This window comes from Haliaeetus albicilla, chromosome W (genome assembly GCF_947461875.1).
Source record: "Haliaeetus albicilla chromosome W, bHalAlb1.1, whole genome shotgun sequence".
Taxonomy (NCBI): Eukaryota; Metazoa; Chordata; class Aves; order Accipitriformes; family Accipitridae; genus Haliaeetus; species Haliaeetus albicilla.
This window is the reverse complement of record NC_091515.1, coordinates 35,237,768-35,259,141: the sequence shown is the minus strand read 5'-3', so window position 1 is coordinate 35,259,141 and position 21,374 is coordinate 35,237,768. Positions and strand designations below refer to the sequence as shown.

The following is a 21,374-nucleotide window of genomic DNA, read 5'->3' as shown; positions in this document are numbered from 1 at the left end:
ACCGGGTGTCATCGTCCCAAAATGCTCACAAGAGCAGCCGGTTTCAAGCCGGGAACCCTGGGGGGGGTCTGGGACCTCTCGAAACGGGGCAAAAAGCAGAGAAACTCATTGATCACTGCCAAAAAAACCCAAATCCACGGAGGGAGGAGAGGCAGCACGCAGCCACCAGGCATTTAATTCTCCGGGGCGGGGGGACGACGTGGCTCCCTCCGCACCCCAAAACCCTGTCAGCCTCAGGCAGGGGGCTTTCCCCCTCCTGATGGTGTCGGTGTCCCCGTCCCTACGCTGTCCCCGAGGTCCATGCCCAGGATCTGGCAGCATCTCCTCCAGCAGGATACGGACCAGCCCTGGGCTGGGCGCCTGCACCCCTGCCACATCCAGCTGCCAAAGCTCCCTTGGGGGGGAATGGACAAAGATGGGGGGGCAGCTGGCACTGGGAGGGTGGTCCCCACAGTCCCCCCATCCCCTCTGCTCACTGGAGGTGGTGGAGGGTGGCCAGACCCCTCTCGGTGACGTGAGGACAGCGGGCCACCGACAGCTCCCGCAGGCTGTCCCTAAAGATGTGCAGTCGCCCCAGAGCCCAGTTGTCAAGGTGGGGGCACCCGCTCAGGTCGAGGTGTTGCAGCCAGGTCAGCGGCACTTTGGGGGGGGCAGGAGGAGGGTCAGGGAGGGGTTCCTAAAGGGTTGTGGGGGGGGGGGGTCCCAGGGCTCACCCAGGTTGTCCAAGCCATTGTAGGTGAGGGGGGAGCTGCTGAGGTCCAGGGCCACCACGGGGACGTCATGGAGGTGCAGCACTTCAGGGCACCAGCAGCTCTCCAGCCAGATCCAGTGCTCCTGCCCCTCAAATCTGGGGGGGGGCATCAAGGTGAGGGCCACACCCCCCCAGGGGGGAAGGGGGACACCCCCAAAGCAGGGCAGGGGCTCACCTGACCCCCCCCCCACCACAGGACAGGGTGAAGACGGCAGCCACCACGTTGTCCCATACACATCCCTGAGGAAGCCATGGTACCTGGGGGGGGGGGGGGGCAAAAGTGGGGGGCCTGACCTAGCCCCTCTGCCTGTGCCCCACACTTGGGGGGCTGGATCCAGCCCCTCTTCTTGCACCCCACAACTAGGGGGGCCCCAAATCCAGACACTCTGCTCCCACCCCACACCTGGGGGGCTGGATCCAGCCCTTCTTCTTGCACCCCACAAGTAGGGGGGGCCCCAATCCAGCCCCTCCACCTGTGCCCCACACACGGGTGACCTGAGTGAGACCCTTCCACCCATGCCCCACAAGCAGAGGGGGCCCCAATCCCACCCCTCTGCCTGCACCCCACAAGCAGTGAGCCCGACCCAGCCTCTCTACTCCCACCCCACAAGTTGGGGGGCAGCGGTGGGGGGGGGCCCGACCCAGCCCCACGCATGCATTCCTGCTCCGCAGCTGGTGTCGCCGCAGCCAGTGTTGCCACAGCCGCTCTCCCCAGGCCGTCACCACGTCCACCTCGTAGAACCACTGGCCCAGGCGCTGCAGCAGCCCCCCCCACCGCCCCCCGGCATTGCCGGGGTGTAGGGCAGGAGCCCCCTGACACCCCAGAACCTGTGGGGCGGGAGCGGGGCTGCCTCAGCCCCTGCCTCAGTTTCCCCACCCCCCCCCCAAACAGGTACAGGAGCCGCCAGCTGCGGGGGGAGAACACATCGGGATTTAATTATAGCGGGGGTGGGGGGTGTGCAAAAAGCTGCTCCCCAATGGGGGGGGAGTATGGCCAGGCTGGACCTCGTCCTTCTGCCTGCGCTCTGGGGGGCTGGTGACCCGCCCCCCACGCCAGGCCCCGCTCTCCAGGGATGCCCCCCCCCAGCTGGGGGGGGTCGCAGGGGAAGAAAGGCTTTGGGGGGGGGGGCCAGCTGCCCAGGCCTGCCCCCCCTTTAGGCCTTAGGGGTCCCGCGGAGGGGGCACAGGGCCTCCCTGAACCCCGGGGGCTCCTGGAGTCCCCCCCCGCCCCACTGTCACTGGGGGGGGGGGGCCCTGGGGGGTCTCCTGCCACCCCCGTCTCCAAGGTGACGGCAGGTACCACCTACCACCCTCAACGCCGCCATCTTGGACACATCACGTGACATGAACCAAGGCTCACCCCTCCTTTCCCCGCCCACTAGTCGTAGCCACGCCCACACACCCCTGTCTGTGCCGCCCCCTGGCGGTTCGGAGGAGTGATAGGGGGCAGGATGCCGGGGGGGTCATGGAGGTCACGGGGGTCAGGGGTCCCCTTGAGGGGGGGGGCAGGACGCCTGGGTCCCCCCCCATAGTGAAGAATAGGGTGAAATGGGGGGGGTCAGGACACCTGAGTCCTGCTCCCCCCCCACCATGGCCGAGCGGCCAGGGGTCGTGGGGGGGACAAAGGACACCTGGGTCCCATTCCCCCCCCCCCCCGGGCCCCCCCATCCCGGTGTGGTTCAGGGGGGCTGGGGGGGCCAGCCATACTGCCAGGGGGGCTGTGATGCGCTGCGGGCATAGCAGGGGGTGAGCTGGGCTGCCCCCCCCTCCATGTACCCTCCTCCCCCATGTCCCCCCAGCCCCACTCACCTGGCGGGCAGCCCTCAGCACTGGGGGGTCCCCAGGGCGGGTGGGGGCCATGTCGGCGCAGTGGGAGGCCCCCGCGATCAGCACCCCCAAACGGCCCCCCCCGCACTCAGCACATGCCAGGGGTCCAGCGCACCTGCGGGCAGTGGGCGCCGTGTCACCCCGAAACGTGTCACCACATCACCCTGCCACCATGTCACCCCTGCCACCAAATCACCCCAAAAGTGTCACTCCGCCACCTCAAAAGTGTCACCCTGCCACCACATCACCCCAAAACGTCACCCCCACCACCACGTCACCCCAAAATGCGTCACCCCAAAATGCATCACCCCACGCCATGCTGTGCCGTGCAATGCCATGGTGGCCCGTGCCATCCTGTGCTGTGCCGTGCCACGCTGCACCGCACCATGCTGTGCCACGCTGCACCGTTCTGCACTGTGCAGTGCCACAGTGCCCCATGCCATCTTGTGCCATGCCATGATGCAATGTGCTGTGTTGCACCATGCTGTGCCATGATTCACTGTGCCATGCCATGCTGCACTGCGCCATGCCGTGCCATGCTGCACCATGCTGCGCCATGCGATACCACGGTGGCCCGTGCCTTCCTGTGCCATGCCATGCTACGACGCACTGCACCATGTTGCGCCATGCTGTGTCACGATTCACTGTGCTGTGCCACAATGCACTGCTGTGCAATGCTGTGGCGCCCCGCGTCATGCCAATCCATGCCATACTATTAACGAAGAGGACGCAGCGGGTGTTGGGGTGCGCCACCCCATAAAAGGTGTTGGTGAAGGTGATGGCAGCTCAGACACGTGCCAGGGCAATGCCGAAGACATCAGCACAGAGGCTGAGTTGCGCCCATAGCGTCTGGAAGCAGGAGAAGGGGCAGGTGGCATCCCGGCAGCTGGGGTCTGCAGACCGGGGGGGGATGGCTGACACCCCCCCCACCCTGACCCCCACCCTTCCCAGCGCTCACAGAAGCCAAATTCGGTGCAGGTCTGGAAGAGCCAGAGCCAGCGGTTCCCCCCAGCCTTGGGGTGATGCAGCTCCCACACGGCCACCCGCCATGAACTGGGGGTACAGGGCAGCCCCCCATGCTGCAGGAAGGTCTGGGGGGCTGCACTCAGGGCTCCTCCCTGGCCCCCAGGCAGCAGGGTGTAAGGGCTGCAAGGGGGTATGAGGGGGTGCAATGGGGTGTGAGAGGGTACAAGGGGGTGCAAGAGGGGGTGCAATGAGGTACAAGAGGGTGCAGTGGGGTGCAAGGGGATGTAAGGGATGCAATGGGGTGCAAGGGGTGAGAGGGGGTGCAGAAGGGAGCAAGGGGGTACAAGGGGGTGTAAGGGGTGCAGAAGGGTAGAATGGGGTGCAACAGGGTGCAAGGGGGTACAATGGGGTGCAGGAGGGTACCAGGGAGTACAGGAGGGTGCAGTGGCATACACGGTCACACCCCCCCCCCGTGTTCCCCCCCCACCTTGTTGACGGCCACGAGCTGGTGGTATGGGGAGCTGCGTCAGCCATCGGTCATGGCACGGCAAAGCACAGCCACTGAGTCACTGGGATGGTGGCCGTTGTACTGTGCCGCCCTGGCGAAGATGGCCATGTTCTCCCCCAGCAGCTCCTGGTCCCCCGGGGGGGGGTCGGCAACAGGAGAAATCCTGCAGCACCCCCACCAACTGCCGGCCACGCAACCACCTGTCCAGTGCAGCGAAGGCTGCCGTCACTGCCCCCAGGCGCTGCCGGCATGGATTGGGGGGGGGTCCCACTGTGCACCCCCACATCATGGGTCCCCCCTCAACCCTCCTTGGACCCACCTCCGGAGACCCCCCCCACAGTGGGGCTGGAGAGGGCAGCTGAGATGACCTGTGGGGAGATGGGACCCGAGGGGTTAAAGCTGCCCTGGGGGGGGGTCTGGGGGTTCCAGGGTATCTGGGGGGGCTCACGTGGTTGTATCCAGTGAAGTCAACCTGAGCCTGGATGGGAGCGGATGAGGCAATGGCAGCAGACACGAGGTGGGGAAACTGAGGCACGGTGTCACCCCTAGTGGGGGTCACCAGTCCCCCCCCTCACCCCCCCGGGGATGGGCACCCAAGCATTCGGCCCACCTTGAGACGCATCCAGGCGGCTAGGGCGCCGGCGTAGGACCCCCCGAAACAGACCCAGGTGTGGTTGGGGCTGAGGCCCCACGCACTCGTGACATGGAGCCGGAAGGCAGCCAGGTCGGCCAGGCTGTGGGATTTTTTTTGGGGGGGGGGTGGGGGGGTGAGGGGACCCTGGCATTTGGGTGCCCCCCCCAAACTCACGCCTGCTGGCTGGAGAGGAAGCGCAGGTCAGGGTCCCCCCCCGGCCCCTGGCTGCCCCCGTAGAAGCGATGCTCCAGTGCCGCCAGCAGCACCCCGTGTGCCCGCCCCAGCTCCGCCATGTGGCCTGGACACGGACACAGACATGGACCCACACACACGGACATGGGCACGGACATGGACACAGCAATGGACATGGGTACAGACGTGGTCGTGGTCATGGTCATGGACATGAACAGACACAGATATGGACATGGACACAGGCACAAAGTCACGGACATGGACATGGGCACAGACACAGACATGGGCATGGACACGGGCACATCCTTGTCCCCATTCCCATCCCCATCCCTGTCCCAATCCCAATCCCCATCCCAATCCCATTCCCTACCCCTGCTCAGGACCCCCGGGGACATGCCGCTCTCCCCCCCCGAGGAGCAGCAGGAAGACGGGTCCATCTGGCTGCTGCCAGAATTCCCGGTTCATCCAGTACTGCTGCGGGAAAGGTGGGGGGGATGGGATGGGTTGCATGGGGGGGGGGCACACGCATGTGCACACATATGCCACGTGTGCAGGGCATGTGCCCCCCCACCTCCCCTATCTGGCTGAGGCTGCATCTCTCCAGGCGGTCAAAGTGGTCGAGGGGCTGGAGCAGGGACCCCTTCAGGGGGGACCCCCCCCCGGTGCCTCCCACCTGGGGCCTGCGGACACATGTGCCATGAGCTTGTCAGGGCTCAGCCCCTCCTCAGCCTGGCCCTGACCGGGGACCCCAACACCCTATCTGGGTCTCAACACCCTCATTGGGGTCCTGGGGTGCTAATTGGGGTGCCATGGCCCTAATTGGGGTTCTGGCATGCTCATCAGGGTCCTCTGCAGCTAATTGGTGTTCCATGGTGCTAACTGGGGTCCCAGCACCCTAACTGGGGTCCCTACACCCTAATTGGAGTCCCAGCACCCTCATTGGGGTCCTGGGGCACTAATTAGGGTCCCAGCACCCTAATTGGGGTCCCATTGCCCTAATTGGGGTCCCAGCACCCTCATAGGGGTCCTGGGGCACTAATTGGTGTCCCATGGTGCTAATGGGGGTCCCATTGCCCTAATCAGGGTCCCCAAGGCCCCAGCTGGGGTCCCACAGCCCTGCTAGGTCCTGCACTGGGACCCCTGCCCCCCCAACCCCCCCCACTCACCCGTCTCCGTCTGCATCAGGAGCAGCAGCAGCAGCAGCTGCCGGGACACGGCAGGGCCGGGGGAGCACAGACACCGACACTGGGATGCACTGGGAGAACAATGCACCGGCACTGGGATGTACCAGGAGCAGCACCGGGATGCACCAGGACACACCGGGCTCCACGGGCCTGTCCGATGTGGGGGGAGGTTTCGGTTTCCCTTGTGCCGGGGGGGCTGGGGGGGGAGAACTGGGGGCTGCGCACCCCTGCACATGTGTGCAATAGGCCACATATGCCTGCATGTGTGTGCGATGGGCCACAGACCCCTGCATGCCTGTGCAATGGGCCGCGCACCCCCAATCCACGTGTGCAACGGGCCATGCACCCCTGCATGTGTTGCACACCCACCTGCATGGCCCGTGGGCTTGTGCAAGGGGCCACGTGGCGTCGGCACCGGCCCAGACACATCGCCATCCCATTGGAGGGGGGGGCCCGCACGCAGCCCCCACCCTGGCACTGCCGCCCTCCTTATCCCCTTCATTAGGGCTGTTAAACCGGGCTTAACCCTCTTCCCTGGCCCCCCCCAGCCCCCCCCGCCCTGGCTCAGCCCGGATTAGGCTCCATCTGCCCGGCCAGCGCCCGCAGACCTGCTGGCAGGGCCTGGGTTAACCCCGGGGAGGGGGGCAGGACCCCCACCTGCACAGCCCCCCGCCCCCAGTGCACGGACCCCCATGTGCAGGGACCCCCCACCCCAGCAAAGCCTGGGGAACCCTCAGGGATCCCCACCTGCACAGACCCCCAACCACAGGTGCACGGATCCACATGTGCATGGACCCCCCCCAGCCATGCCTGGGGGACCCCCATGTGCACAGACAAACCCCCCCCAGGGCACCCCCATGTGCAGGGACCCCTCCAACCAAGCCAGGGGCACCCCCAGGGATCCCCATCTGCACAGACCCTCCCAGAGTACTCCCAGGGACCTCCATGTGTACAGACACCCCCCCCCCCCAGCAAAACCAGGGTCCCCCAGTGCCTGTCCCCCATGAGCGCAGCCCCCCAGGCCTAGCATCCCCTTGTGCCCCACTCTGGGCCCCACGTGGCTGCTTGCATCACCGGATTAGCGCCTAATGGATTTATGACAGCATTTCGGGGAGGATTTAGGGGTTAAAGGGAAATGTGTGTGGGGGGGGTCCTCCTTTTTCCAAAGCCCAGGTGTCCCCTGGGACTGGGACCCTTGTGCAAAGGGCACACATGGGGTGCACAGGGGGTCTATGGGGGTGCAGAAGGGTGCCAAGAGGTGCATGGGGGTGCAGAGGGGTGCACAGGGTTCTGTGGGGGTTGCACAGGGGGTCTCTGGGGGTGCAGGGACACTTGAAGCGGGCAGCAGCCACCCCATGGGCAGCTGTCACCCACCATCGCCCAAACAATTTGTCACCCAGCCCCTAATCCCTCTAATTCACCCCCAGCCAGAGCCGCCTCATTTGCTAAATTAGATCAGTAAAAATAACCCAGCAGGGTGGGGGGATGAGTTAAATGGGGGCCAGGACCCCCCTGCAGGGCCAGACGCCTGGGTCCCCCCTGCCACTGGGTGCCTGGGGGGGGGGGGGGTCGTCCGGATGCCTGGGTCCCTTCTGGGCAGGAGGTTTGGGTCTCTCGCCCCAGGATGGGGTGACACTGGGGTCCCCCCCAGCCCAGCTCGCTACCTGCTCCACACAGCCCTTCGTTAGCAGCCCCTCATTAGCTGCTGGCATTACTGAGAGAGGCAGAGGGCACGCCACCTCCTTCTTTTCCACTTTTTTTATTATCATTTCATTTTTTGAAGCCTTTTCCTTCTTCTGTGCGCTTGCCAGCCCCACACCGAGCTGCACGGGGTGGTGGTGGGGAAGATGAAGCTACAGGGGGGACGGGGGTTGGGGTGCAGCAGGGGACAGGGACACTCCCAACGCCAGCTGGAATGGGGTCCCACCCTGCTGCACGTCCCACGGGGATGTTCCATAGCACAGAGATGCTCCATGCCATGGGAATAGTCCCTGCTGCTGCAGGGATCCTCCATGGTGCAGGGATGCTCCGTGCCATGAGTATGCTCCATCCCACAGGGATGCACCATGCTGCTGGGACAGTCCATGGTGCAGGGATGCTCCGTCCCACTGGGATGTCCCGTGCCACAGAGATGCCCTGTGCCATGGGGACGGTCCATGCCGCGGAGCTGTGCCATGTTGCAAAGATGCTCCGTGCCATGGGGATGCCACGTGCAGGGATGCCCTATGCTGCAGGAATAGTCCATGGTGCAGGGATGCTCTGTGCCATGGGGTGCCTCATGCCATGATGCTCCATGCCAGGATGCTCAGTGCCATGCAGATGCCCCATGCCATGGGGATGCCCTGTGCTGTGGGAATAGTCCATGGTGCAGGGATGCTCTGTGCTGCGGGGATGCCTCGTGCCGTGGGGATGCACCGTGCTGCAGGGCTGCTCCGTGCCATGCAGATGCCCTGCACTGCGAGGCTGGTCCATGCTGCAAGGATGCTCCGTGCCGTGGGGATGGTTCATGCTAGGGGGCTGTGCCGTGTTGCAAGGATGCTCCGTGCCGTGGGGATGGTTCATGCTAGGGGGCTGTGCCGTGTTGCAAGGATGCTCCGTGCCGTGGGGATAACCCATGCTGTGGGGATGCCCTGTGCCACAGGGCTGGTCCATGCCACGGGGATGCTCCGTGCAGGGATGCTCCGTGCCACGCAGATGCCCTGTGGAGCAGGAGCGTGTGGCGTGGGCTGCTGCCAAGCCTGTGCCGGCCGGGGGGGTCTCAAGCGCCGTCGGTGGGGCTGGAGCCGGTTCCCCCTCACAAGACCTGGAACTTCCAGGAGCTCTGGTCCTTGTAGTCCAGGCAGTCAGCAGCGTTGAAGTTGAGCTTCCAGGAGGTTGCCTGCTCCTTGTAATCCAGGCAGTCAACGGGGCCAAAGCCCAGCCCGGCGGTGCCATAGCCTTGCCCCGCCAAGCCGGCGGGCGAGGGGGCCAGGTGGGCACCCATGGCAGGGGTGGCCAAGGGGCTGAGGGCCGCCCCGGGGGCCCCCAGCTGCGGGTGCATGGGCGAGAGGTAGGAGCTGCAGTCCAGGCCCCCAAAATAGGCAGCCGAGCCAGCATAACCTTGACCATAGCCAGCGGCTTGGCTGTAGGTGCTGGGGAAAGGCGCCGAGCGTGGCAAACCCGGGGCAGCCGAGGAAGCCAATGGGTCGGGGACGGGCGAAATGGACGCTGGGCTCCAAATGGAGATGGTGGCACCGGCGGCAGAGCTGGGGGTGCCGGTGGGAGCAGTGGGTGGGGGGCTGTAGGGGCCAGCTGCCCCTGCCTCAGTGCCTGCCTCCCGGGCTGGGGAGCTCTTCTTTTTGGCGGGGCGAGCTTTGGCCTGGCCGCTGCTCTGCTGCTGCTGCTGCCGGCACTTGGCCCGGCGGTTCTTGAACCAGACCTGTGGGCACAGGGAAACTGAGGCGCGGGCTGTGCGTGCATGCAACGAGCTGCATCCCCCAGACATGCATACGTGCATCGGATCACATCCCTCTGCATGCACACGTGTGTGTGTGCACCAGGGACGTGCATGCACCAAACTGCACCCCCTGGACACGCGCATGTGTGTGCCTGCATTGAATCGCATCCCTGTGCCTGCACACATGCGTGTGAGCACAGAGCTGCGCACCCTGGGCATGCAGGTGCGTGCACCGCACCTCGCACGCTCCCGAGTGCCCGCATCCATGTGCGCACCCTTGCACGTGTGCGCTGGTGCATCCAGCCCTGCTGTCCCTGCCTCTGCGCGTGAGGCCATGTGTGACCCCTGCTCACGCACACGGGGCTGTGCACGACCATCCCCGTGCATGTGGAGCCATGCATGTCCCCTGCTCGTGCCCACGAGGCTGTGCACGATCCTCCCTGTGCACACGAGGCCATGCATGTCCCCTGCGTATGCCAGCAGGGCCGGTGCTCACCTGGACGCGGGATTCAGGCAGGTTGATCTTCAGGGCCACCTCCTCGCGCATGAAGATGTCGGGGTAGCGGGTCTTGGCAAAGAGAGCCTCCAGGATGTCCAGCTGTGCCCGCGTGAAGGTGGTGCGCTCCCGGCGCTGCTTCCGCGGCGTGGCTGCGGCAACGGGGAGGGTGTGGGGGGTCAGAGCGGCCCCCGCACGCCCTGGCTTCACCGGAGCCCCCCCAAGATGGGGATGGGACCCAGGGAGCAGGCAGGATCAGGGGTGTGAGGGGAATCTTGCACTGTGGAAGCTGGGATGGGAGTGTGCGTGAAATCTCCATGCAACTCCCCCGTGCAAACAAACCCCCCATGCAACCCACCCCCATGCAAATCCCCCGTACAAACCCCCTGTGCAACCCACGCAAGCCCCCCTCCGTGCATCCCACCCTTGTGCACGTCCCCCCCCAGGAAAATGCCAGCTCGTCCTAGTGCCAGGGCTCACCGGGGTACCCCACGGCGGAGTGCAGCAGGTCCATGCCGGGCCCGGCCAGGCTCAGCCCGTTGACAGCGTAGTGGGGCTGCTTGATGTAGGACATCATGCTCCAGGTGAGACCCTCTGCACCGGGCCTCAGCACTGCTGAGGTGGGCTGGGCGCTGGCTGTGAGGGACACATGGTGGGGGGGTCACGCCCAGCACGGTGGAGCATGGCACCATGTGGTGTGGCACCGTGCAGCACAGCATGGTGCAGTATGGCACACACCGTGGCATGGCACAGCTTGGTACCATGCGGCACAGCATGGTACAGCACGGCACACCGTGGCACAGCACAGCCTGGCATAGCATGGCACCATACGGCACAGCATGGTGCAGAACTGCATGCCATGGCACAGCACAGCCCGGCATAGCATGGCATGGTGCAGCCCGGCATGGTGCAGCATGGCTCAGTACAGCCCGGCACACCACGACATGGCACACCACGACATGGCACACCACGGCCCGGCACAGCACAACATGGCACAGTGCAGCACAATGTGGTGCAATGCGGCATGGCACGGTGTGGCACGGCACAACACGCCACAGCACGGTGTGGTACAGGGGGTGCCCGGCAGGGACAGGTGCCCCGGGGCAGGTGCAGGATCCATCCCGGCCCCCCCCAGTCCTACCTGTGCGCCCCACAGTCCCCCGGGCTCCAGGTAGGATGTGCACGGGCTGTGCTGCAGGGACAGAGGGATGCGGTTGGCACTGGGGAGGGGACAGCACAGGGACATCCTTAGGGACGGGGACCCTTGCCCGGTCCCCAATTGAGAGCACCAGCCAGGACATCACCCCGTCCGTCCCCGAGCCAGGGGGAGAGGCCACTCCGGTCACCCTGTCCTCGAAGTGGTGGCTTGTCCCCACGATGGGGGAGGACACCCTGGAGCAGGTCACCCTGTCCCCAAACTGGGGACAAAACCTGTCCCCAGTATGGGGACCCGATCTCTGCACTGGGGACAGAGCCAGCGCCTTGTCCCCAAGGTGGGGTGGCCACCCCAGGGCCGATCACTCCATCCCCCAGCTGGGGACAAAGCCAGTGGCTTGTCCCCGAGCCAAGGAAGGTCACCCCCAGCATCCAGATCCCATCTCCAAGGCAGGGGACGGAGCCAGTGGCTTGCCCCCAAGCCAGGGGACGTCACCCTGGAGCCAGGAACCCTGTCCCTGAGCCAAGGACAGCGTTGGTGGCTTGTCCTTGAGCCAAGGGAGGCCACCCCGAAGCTGGCCGCCGTCCCCCAGCCAAGGGATAGAGCCAGTGCCTTGTCCCCAAGCCAGGGGACATCCCCCCCAGGGCTGGTGACCATGTCCCCAAGCTGGGGACAGATATGGTGGCTTCTCCACGATCCAAGGGATGTCACCCCAGAGCTGGTGACCATCTCCCTCAGTCAAGGACAGAAGTGGTGGCCCATCCCCAAGCCAGGGGACATCTCCTGAGGGCTGGCCACCCCGTCCCAATGCCAAGGGACACAGCTGGTGGCTTGTCCCCAAGCCAGGGGACATCACCCCAGGTTGCCTGAGCTGGGGCTGGAGCCGGTGGCTTGTCCCCCACCCCAAATGTCCCCGGTCCCACTCAGGGACACCCCGAGATGTCCCCCCACCCCACGGGCCGGCACCTACCTGCGATGGTGATGGTGGCGGTGGCAGCGGGGAAGGCATCCCTGCGGAGGGGGGAGATTTAAGTAGGGCCCAGCATGATGTCACACACCACCGTGCTGCCACTAATCCCTGGGGGGTGACATTGGCCCCTGTTAATCCACCGCTGCCGGCAATTAACGCTCATCCCCTGGGACGGCGGGGGGGGGTGTGTGTGGGGTGTCCTGCTGCCACCCCCCAACTCCTTGCATGGGGTGGAGGGGGTGGGGACCCAGGCAGGGACCCCCACCCCGTTAATGGGGGGGGGGATAATGAGCTGCTTTTAATTAACAACCCGATGGGGATGGGAGTGGTTATCATCATTCCCCCCCCCGTCAAACCCCCATTAATAACGAACCTCATCACCCCTAATTATGCCCTGGGTGGTGATTGAGGCTGGGTAATTTGGTGGTGCCACCGCCCCAGCTTGTTAAGGCAAACGAAGGCACTCATTGCAAAGCTCGGAGGGGGGGGTCGGGGCCCCTCCCTGGGGTCACTTTGGGGGTCTGGGGGGGGGGGGGGCTGCAGGGGGAGGGCTTGGCCGGCTGCTTGGGTCCTTGTCCTGAGGAGGGGGATGCAGGGTCCCGGACACCTGGGTCCCTCTGGGGGTGGGACAGAACATCCCCCCCCTTCTCCTTGGGGCCCAGAGCTAATCCCAGAGACAGCTGCCATGTCTGAGCCCCGGGGACAGGGACACATGGGGACAGACAGCGGGGTGCTGGGGACACGGGGACCCCCAACTGGGATGCAGCATTTGGGGGGGGGAGGAGGGGGGCTGGCATTGGAGGGGGGGCCAGGAGGAGGAGGGGGGACCAGGAAAACCCCCCCAGTGTAGCCCCCCCAAACTCAGCCTGGCCCCACAGTCCCCCAGCTCAGCAGGGCCCCCCCAATCCTGCAGGGCCTCCCCCCCACCCCCCCAATCCTGATGGGGCCTGCTCACATCCCAGCAGGGCCCCCCCCCCCAGCCACTGAGCAGCTGGGAGGAGAGTGTTGAAATCGGGATGATTAGTTTGTTTTTCAGACATGGGGATTTGGGGCTGATTAACCCTAATCTCCGTGCTGGGGGGGGGGGGGGGGGGTGTCAGGGCCAGGGGACAGCACAGATGCAGCCTGCAGCTCGCCTGGGGGCCGCCCCAGCCCCCCAAAAACAGGGAGGGGCACGGCCTTGCCCCAGGGAGGGGGTCCCAGCCCTGGGGCTGTTCCCAAATCATTAAGATTTTAATCCTGGGGTGAGGACAAACCCCGAACCCCTAATTAAACCCTAACAACTTGGGGGGGGGGGGGGGCAGGGAAAGTGGCCCCAAAATGCAGCTGCTTGTTACCCTCGTTACCGGTAATTGGCTTTTTCAGGGTCCCTAACACCCCTCCCAGCCCAGCAGGGCCGCAGGGGTGGGGTGGAGGGGCAGTGCTCTGATTCCCCTGTTTCTGGAGAAAAATGCAATGGGTGAACACATTTATATACTTATTTTTATATCTATATAAAATTATATATGTTTATATTAAAATCATATCTATATATAAAAATCCTATCTATACTTATGGAAAATTATAAAATACACATATTTTTACATATAGATATATATAGATATGAGTAACCTATATTTCTATAAAATATATCTATATAACACCATATATTTATAAATATGTATCTATATTAAAAAACCCTATATCTGTATAAAAAATATATTTTATATCTCTCTATAAAAGCACCCCGCCCAGTGCCAGTTTTTGAGGAGCAATGCCCCAATATCTCCATTTTTCAAGAGAATCTCTGGCTGTGCCTCACTGGGGTTTTTGGGGAGGGCTGGGCCCCCCCTACCCCATTTTGGGGGGGGGGAGGGCACCCCGTCCTCAGGTGCCCGCCCTGCCCCCTGGCCCCCTAATCCCAATTAGGGTGGCTCAGGGTGAGGGAGCTGCTGCCCCGGCTCTAAATTTAACACCAGGGTGTCAGGAGCAATCACGTCAGTGCCCCAGGGTAATCCGGCCCTGTGCTTCCCCCCCTCGAATCTCCCCAAAAAGGGAAAGGGAGAGGGGAACCCCCCCACTCCGGACCCCAAATTAAGGCCCCCTGCACCCCAGAGTCACCCTCCAAACCGCAAGTTTTGGGGCACGGGTGGGGAATTTATTTATTATAAAAGAAGGTAGCGGAGATGGGCAGGGCTGGGATTAATTAGGAAGGAAACAAGGAGGATACGGTGAACATTGATAGGTTTTCTTTATTCCGTTGTCACCGCAGGGCAGAGAAACGCAGACGGTACAAAGCTCGAACGCACGAAGGGAAAACGAGGCAGGGGAGACCACAGTTCCCCCCCCCTCCACTGGGAGCAGAGGGGAAAGGAACAGGAATCAGAGCTGTCCCCGCCTGGGGGCTTCAAGAAGCTGAAGCCCCAAAGCTCCTCTTTCCACCCCCAAAAATACACCAGGTTTGTGTAGAAAACCAGGGATTTCAAAAACTGTCCCCACCCCACTATATATTTTTTGCAGCTCGGAGAGAGAAAAAGAAAAAAAAAAGTGTACAAAAAGGGGAAAAACAAATCCAAAAAGTCTCATAAACCCCTCGGAAGTCATGTGTTGTTTTTTGCCTGTATGTCGTGAACAGAGTCAACTCTTGTGACATATCCCAGCTGCTACGCGCGGGAGCAGGAGAAACACCCCCTCCACCCCCCCAAAACGCCTCCCGCACCCCACCCCAAATCTCTCCTACCACCTGGCACCGGCTGCCCTAAGCCCGCTCGCCACGGATGCGACGCGCCAGCTGGATGTCCTTGGGCATGATGGTGACCCTTTTGGCATGGATGGCGCAGAGGTTGGTGTCCTCGAAGAGGCCCACGAGGTACGCTTCACTGGCTTCCTGCCGGGAGAGAACCACAGCCTCAAGGAGAGGGGGACTTACAGGGGGTTTAACTCGAGGGGGAACATTTTGAGGAGACTTAACGTGGCCCTGATGTTCCTCCACCCTCTCGGGTATCGTGGCACTGTGTGGGACGGGGGGGGTCTCACCTGCAGCGCCCCGATGGCAGCACTCTGGAAACGCAGGTCGGTCTTGAAGTCCTGCGCGATCTCCCGTACCAGGCGTTGGAAGGGCAGCTTGCGGATCAGCAGCTCCGTGGATTTCTGGTATCGCCGGATCTCCCGTAAAGCCACCGTGCCGGGCCTGCAAGGGATTTCAGCAGTTAACATGATCAAAATTGCTCTTGTCTGTAACACTACACCCTTTCTGCGTTGAGCCACCTGTGCAGCCGGGTCAGGGCCTGTGGCCGTGGGCAGGGGACCCCGAGCCCCCCCGGCCCAGGGTCTGCCATTACCCCTGCCCACCGGGGGTGACATCGACCCCGGTACCTGTAGCGATGGGGCTTCTTCACACCCCCCGTGGAAGGTGCGCTCTTCCTGGCAGCTTTGGTGGCCAACTGCTTCCGTGGCGCCTTCCCACCGGTGGATTTCCGAGCCGTCTGCTTGGTACGGGCCATACCGGACGGTCAGAGTCTGTCGAGGGGGGAGAAGGCCGGAGTCGGCTCCAGGGCCGGGGAGTGAAGGGCGAGACCGGCCGTTAGCGGCCGAGGAGCGGCCAGCTGCCCGTGTCGGACCATAGCCCCCTTCAGTGGGGGGGTGAGGGGGCTACCCCCTCGACCTCGGGGTGGAGATGGGCACCGGGCTGAGGGAGAGGTACCGGGCCAGGGGATCCACCACCGAACCGAGCCCCGGCGAGCCCCCGTGACCTCACCGCGCCGCGCTAGGGGAGAAACACCCTCCCACAGTCCCCTCGGACTACAACTCCTAGAAGCCTTCGCGCCGCGTCACGTCACGTGCCCCTCCCTCCACACCGCCCGGCTGATTGGCTGACGGCGCTCAGTCAACGAGCTCGCACGCTGCCAGCAGCGGGGAGGTACCGCCGAGTCTTCCCCCTAGACGGACGCGCCTCTCGACCTATCCTCTTCCCGGCATCTCAGCCAATCAGCGCCCCCGCCCTCTGCAGCCAACCAGCGCTCGGCGGCAGACGGAAGGCGGGACTAATGGAGAAGCGTCTCCTCAGACGACCTCGGCGCTGGCCCCCCCCCCATATCCGACCCCTCCGCTCTCCCTCCTCTCCCGGACCGCCGTTACCGGGCAGCAACCCCCGGCCCCGCACCGCCATTACCTGCGTGCCCGGCTGGCAGCGACGCTGGAACCGTTGAGGGGTGGGGGGTGGGGGGGGTGGGGGGTCGCGGGGTAACGCTGTCGGTGCACTCGCTCCCTTCCCGCCAGAAAATGGCGGGCTCCCGGCGGAGGCTCTTTACCCGTCATGCACCGCGGCGGAGATTGGGGGGCGGGGGAGGGAGGTCGGCTGAGGTGAGGCGGGCCGGCGCCATCTTGTGACCCGCCGAGGGGCAGGGCCCGGCGCCGGGTTGGGGCGGCCTCTGAGCCTCGGGACCGGGTTTCCACCTCGGTACGAGCCCTCGGTTAAAGCCAGACCGATTTTCTGTACCCCCCTCCCCGCCCCCTTTCGCTGCCCCGCCTTGAAGTAGCCTCAGGAGGACGAGCGAGGGAGAGTGTCATCACCCCCTCAGCCCAAGGGAGCGTCCAGCCTTTGGTTTTACCCCCCTAAATACACCTTCAGGTAGTGCTTCGCCATTTTACACAGGTCGCTTCAGCACTCGCAACGCTTCACCATCACAAATGGCGGGAAGGAGAAGCTTTAATCCTAGTTTTAATCCACTCACCAGCACCAGTCGGACTCCTTTCGCTGGAGAGAAAGTCTCTCCTCACGCTCATCCGCGGCCACTCGGTACAGCCGAAGGTGTGAACTTAAAGCATCACTGTGGAGTCGCCAGATAGATTCTTTGAATCAAACTCAATAGCTTGATTAACTATTAAGTAGGTATTCTTTATTGGCAGCGCTGGGTGCATGGGGGATCGCTCCACCTATCGTGCACACTGTTGGACCTAATTGTGCAGGTTAAGTACGTGTTCTACATACATATGCACTAGATTTCTGAGAAATGTTATACATATTCATTAGTTTTCCAGGAAACTATTAGCATATGCAAATGTCCTTTACACAGGCGCATTGAAGGTCTCTGGTGGTCTTCTAGAGTCCTCTGGTGGTCTTCCATAGTCTTCCTCACTTGTCCTCTCCTTGACCCTCCTCAGGTGATTCTGCGCAGTATGGTCTTTTACATGTTTTGATACATCAATGCTTGTTAGTGCTCTTATTATCTAAGTTTTCATTAGTGGTGTAAAACCATATGGCTAGTTTAAGCTAAATTATCTACAAGGACAAGAACAAAGGCAGGAGTTCTTATCTTTTCCGGCCCTATCTATTCAAGCAAGGCCTCTGCTTGTGCCTTCTCAACAAGATTGTAAATTCATCAAACATTTAATTAAGTTTTGTGATTGCTCATGGCTCCCTCTTGCTCATCACTCCCTTTGTTTGACATATCAGTCCTTGACAAACACCAGTCCTTGGTATGTAAAGTTACAGAGAGACAATCAAGACAAGCTAGATCATTAAGCAATAAGCAGTTTGATAAGCAGTTCGTTCCCTATATTGGGGTGGAAAAAAAACCAGGCGAGGGGATAAATCTTGGCCACCTGACTCCTCGCCGTAGTCACCAGAGGGCACACGTCCACTGCTGAGAGAAGCAACAGTCACTGGGAGAGATCTGCAACCCTGGGGGGGGTGGGGGGGTGTCTTAATTTTTAAGTTCCAAACGAGGGGGTAAGAGTTGGTTAGGCCTCAGGGAACCCGCAGCAGGTCAAGGTGGGAGCCTTCGGCCTCACCCCAGGGTGCTGCTTGGCAAGACACCCACGCTGAACCCCCCCCCCCAAAAAAAACCAACCCCAGCCCAGCTCAAATTTTCCACTTTATTCCAGAAAGGCCACCGAGCTGCCAGAGACTTACAGAAGGCAACCGGAACACTGGGGTGGGAGTTTGGGGTCCAGCCGCCACCAGGCAGAGAGGGAAAAAGAATTAAATTGCTGGAATAACTTCAGTTTTGAAGCTTTTTTTTCCCTATTTTTCAACCTGGCAGGCTCAGCGAAAGCTTCCTGTGCGGATTAGCAGCAGGGGGAAAAACCAAAACCAAACCAAGCTTGACCCGGCTGAAAATAGGAGCGTCAGTGAAGGTAGTTAGTGCGGAGGGAAAGGAGCTGGGGGGGGGGGGGGAGTAAAGCTCGATGGCCGCCTGCCGCCCTCGCACCGACATCCTGCGCGGTGTCTGGAAACGGCCCGGTGTCGGCGGATGTTTCGGCAGTTCCAGTCATGGAGTGCTCGGGGGGGGGACAGGACACGAGGGGGACACACGGCTCACCTTGGGGCTGTAGGCTCAGGCTCTGCTGCGGGGAGGGTGGGGCAGGTGGTCAGTGGGACCCCTGCAAAGGGACACCCCCCACATAAAAGCCCCCCCCGAGCGCACACTGTGCACATTCCCCCCCCCCCCCGCACCTTGCACGAGGGCGTGTGTGTCCCCCAAACCCAGCACGAGGGTGTCCCCCCCCACACACACAGTGTTGTTGTCCCCCTGCACAGAGTGTGTCGTGTCCCCCCCCGGCCCCGGAGATGCAGAGCAGCTCGGCCATGGTGGGGGCGGCCCAACCCCCCTGGCTCGTTTTTGGGGGGCGCCCAGGGGATTGCCCACCCCCCGGTGTAACCAGTGCATCCCCCCCAGGATAACCAGCACATCCCCCAATATAACTAGTGTATCACACAGTATAACCACTGCATCCCCCAATATAACTAGCACATCCCCCAGTATAACCGTGCATCGCCCCCGCGCAGCCCCCCCGCCGGTACCGGGGCCACCCCACGCGTTCCCGCCGCTCCCCGGGGCCGCGCACAGCCGGGGCCGCGCTCGGCGCTCCCGGGCGGCGGCGGCTGCTGCGGCGGGGATGGGGCCGCGGCGCTGAGCGGGGGGGCACGGCTGGGCGGGGGGGCCGGGCCGGCGCCCCCCGGTCCCGGCGCGATGGGCGAATGGACCATCCTGGAGCGGCTGCTGGAGGCGGCGGTGCAGCAGCACTCCACCATGATCGGCAGGTGAGCCCACGGCGGGACACACACACACACACACACACGACAGGACACACATACGGTCCCACCGCCGCCCCAGCCCCACGCTGCCCCCGGGGGCAGCATCCCCACACCGCCCTAGCTTCCCCCCAGGGTCAGCGACTGCCCCTGGGGGGGGGGGGGGGGCCATCACCCTCAGGGCCACGGTGGATCCCTATGGGGTGACAACGGGTCCCCACAGGGCACCTCCCCCCGCCAAGGGGCTGGGAGGTGGCCCGGGGTGTGGGGGTGGCAGAGGGGCCCACTGTCACCTCCCTGCTGTCAGGAGGTGACAGCTGTGATAACAGGGACACCGTGGGGATGGTCATAGCCCAGGGAGGCCCTTCCTGCGTGGGGGCCGGCCACGGGGGGGGTCCTTGCTGGAGGAGGGGGGAGATGGGACCATCGGCTGCGTTTTGGGGACCAGCAGTGCCCAGCGAGATGCAGGTGGGGGAGAGGGGACAGGAGACGGTTCCCACATCCCCCGCCAGCAGCACATCCCCAAACCTGCACTCCACATCCCCCCCCCCCAAACCTGCACTCCAGCTCCCTCAGGGCACCTGGGGGTGGGCTCCCACCTGCCATGGGGTGCACAGGGCACTGAGGGGGGTTCCGCTGTCCCCGGGGGGAGGGCAGGGGATGACACCCCCCACCCCGCCCATCCCCACCCTCCGGCAGAGCCGTGCCTGTGGCCCTGGGACAGGTCAAGGTCAGGGGTGGTGGCACAGGGGGAGATGGGCCTGGGAAGCACCCGGGGATCCAGGTAGGACCTAGGGGTCTGGGGTTGGGTCGGACCTGGGGGTCCGGGTTCAACCCACGTGTCTGGGTGGGACCTGGGGGTCCAGGTCCAGGTCAGACCCACGTAGCCTGGTTTGACCCACGTGTCGCAGTTCAACCCACATATCCCGGTGCCCACGTAGGACCCACATGTCCAGGTAGGATCTGCATGTCCAGGTAGGACCCACGGGTCAGGGTGGTCACACCTCCTCCCTCCCTCCTCTTGAGCAGGATCCTGCTGACGGTGGTGGTGATTTTCCGTATCCTGATCGTGGCCATCGTGGGAGAGACGGTGTACGAGGACGAGCAGACCATGTTCATGTGCAACACGCTGCAGCCGGGCTGCAACCAGGCATGCTACGACAAAGCCTTCCCCATCTCCCACATCCGCTACTGGGTCTTCCAGATCATCCTGGTCTGCACCCCCAGCCTCTGCTTCATCACCTACTCCGTCCATCAGTCGGCCAAGCAACGGGAACAGCGCTACTCCTTCCTCTACCCGCTCTTGGAACGGGACAGTCGCGAAACCAAGAAGACCAAGACAATCAACGGGGTGCTGGCACCCAGCCCGGAGGGGGGCTGCAAGGAAGAACCCGACTGCCTGGAGGCGAAGGAGCTACCCGGCCCGCCGCCACAACCCCCCCGCAGCTCCAAAACCAAACGACAAGAGGGCATCTCCCGTTTCTACGTCATCCAGGTGGTTTTCCGCAACGCCCTGGAGATCGGTTTCCTAGCCGGGCAGTATTTCCTCTATGGATTTAACGTGCCAGCCATCTTCGAGTGCGATCGTTACCCTTGCGTCAAAGAGGTGGAGTGTTACGTCTCGCGACCCACCGAGAAGACCGTCTTTTTGGTCTTCATGTTTGCCGTCAGCAGCGTTTGTGTCCTCCTCAACCTGGCCGAGCTCAACCACTTGGGTTGGCGCAAGGTCAAAGCCGCCGTCCGAGGGGTGCAGGCGCGTCACAAATCCTTGGTAGAAGTGCACAAGAAAGACCTTTCCCCCCCGGTCCCCGCGCCTGCACTTGGCCGGACGCAGTCCAGTGAGTCCGCCTATGTCTGAACCCCCCCCCGCCACAGGGGGGAAGACGGTGCTGCACCCCCCCCCAAATTGCTGGGGTTCCCCCCTCTCCGGTTTGCCACAAGGGCTGACACCAAGTCTCGGTGTTGATCGGCCTCTTCACGTCATGGTGCAAGCGGGGAATGGGGTGGAGTGGGGGGGAGCCCCATGACCTGCACCCTGACAGCCTCTGGGCTGGGGGGGGGGAAATGGGGTGTGTGTGTATGTTATTTATTTGACAGAGGGGATGGGGGGGGGGGCAGAGCCCCCCCCCCCGAGATGTAAATAAATGGGCTGGAGGATTGAGCACTGAGCTCTAACTGGGGGGTTGGGGGGTGTTGCTGGACGATATCCCCCCCCCAGCATGGCAGGGGAGGCCCCCGG

The 21,374-nt window shown here is 63.2% G+C and overlaps 5 protein-coding genes across 8 annotated transcripts; 1 reads left to right on the top strand and 4 right to left on the bottom strand.

Annotated features, from left to right (window-relative positions):
* Positions 1-105: 105 nt before the first annotated feature.
* On the bottom strand, positions 106-2,076 carry DMAC2 (distal membrane arm assembly component 2). Its single transcript, XM_069775120.1, has 7 exons — positions 2,059-2,076; positions 1,804-1,865; positions 1,388-1,598; positions 927-991; positions 714-847; positions 477-639; positions 106-394 (listed from the first exon to the last, which is right to left on the bottom strand). The coding sequence occupies exons 1-7, from the start codon at positions 2,074-2,076 to the stop codon at positions 106-108; spliced, it is 942 nt and encodes a 313-aa protein (XP_069631221.1).
* Positions 2,077-4,460: 2,384 nt separating this feature from the next.
* On the bottom strand, positions 4,461-5,619 carry LOC138683465 (thymus-specific serine protease-like). The gene is made up of 3 exons (XM_069775252.1): positions 5,249-5,619; positions 4,861-4,984; positions 4,461-4,786 (listed from the first exon to the last, which is right to left on the bottom strand). The coding sequence occupies exons 1-3, from the start codon at positions 5,313-5,315 to the stop codon at positions 4,624-4,626; spliced, it is 354 nt and encodes a 117-aa protein (XP_069631353.1). The 5' UTR covers positions 5,316-5,619; the 3' UTR covers positions 4,461-4,623.
* Positions 5,620-7,619: 2,000 nt separating this feature from the next.
* Positions 7,620-12,174, bottom strand: CRX (cone-rod homeobox). Of its 4 annotated transcripts, none has more exons than XM_069775020.1 (5): positions 12,121-12,174; positions 11,136-11,214; positions 10,475-10,630; positions 9,995-10,146; positions 7,621-9,480 (listed from the first exon to the last, which is right to left on the bottom strand). In XM_069775020.1, exons 1-5 carry the CDS (start codon positions 12,157-12,159, stop codon positions 8,857-8,859), a joined length of 1,050 nt encoding a protein of 349 aa, XP_069631121.1. In that variant the 5' UTR covers positions 12,160-12,174; the 3' UTR covers positions 7,621-8,856. The 4 variants fall into 4 exon arrangements, with proteins under 4 accessions (XP_069631120.1, XP_069631121.1, XP_069631123.1 ...); XM_069775022.1 differs by having other exon boundaries at positions 7,625-9,480; positions 11,136-11,186; positions 12,121-12,138; XM_069775019.1 differs by lacking the exon at positions 12,121-12,174 and having other exon boundaries at positions 7,620-9,480; positions 11,136-11,310.
* A 2,152-nt stretch (positions 12,175-14,326) lies between these two features.
* LOC138683302 (histone H3.3A) lies at positions 14,327-16,406 on the bottom strand. Its single transcript, XM_069774927.1, has 4 exons — positions 16,271-16,406; positions 15,475-15,618; positions 15,136-15,289; positions 14,327-14,986 (listed from the first exon to the last, which is right to left on the bottom strand). Exons 2-4 carry the CDS (start codon positions 15,600-15,602, stop codon positions 14,858-14,860), a joined length of 411 nt encoding a protein of 136 aa, XP_069631028.1. The 5' UTR covers positions 15,603-15,618; positions 16,271-16,406; the 3' UTR covers positions 14,327-14,857.
* A 2,545-nt stretch (positions 16,407-18,951) lies between these two features.
* On the top strand, positions 18,952-21,202 carry LOC104314883 (gap junction delta-2 protein-like). The gene is made up of 2 exons (XM_069775058.1): positions 18,952-19,144; positions 20,165-21,202. The coding sequence occupies exons 1-2, from the start codon at positions 19,074-19,076 to the stop codon at positions 20,991-20,993; spliced, it is 900 nt and encodes a 299-aa protein (XP_069631159.1). The 5' UTR covers positions 18,952-19,073; the 3' UTR covers positions 20,994-21,202.
* Positions 21,203-21,374: the final 172 nt, after the last annotated feature.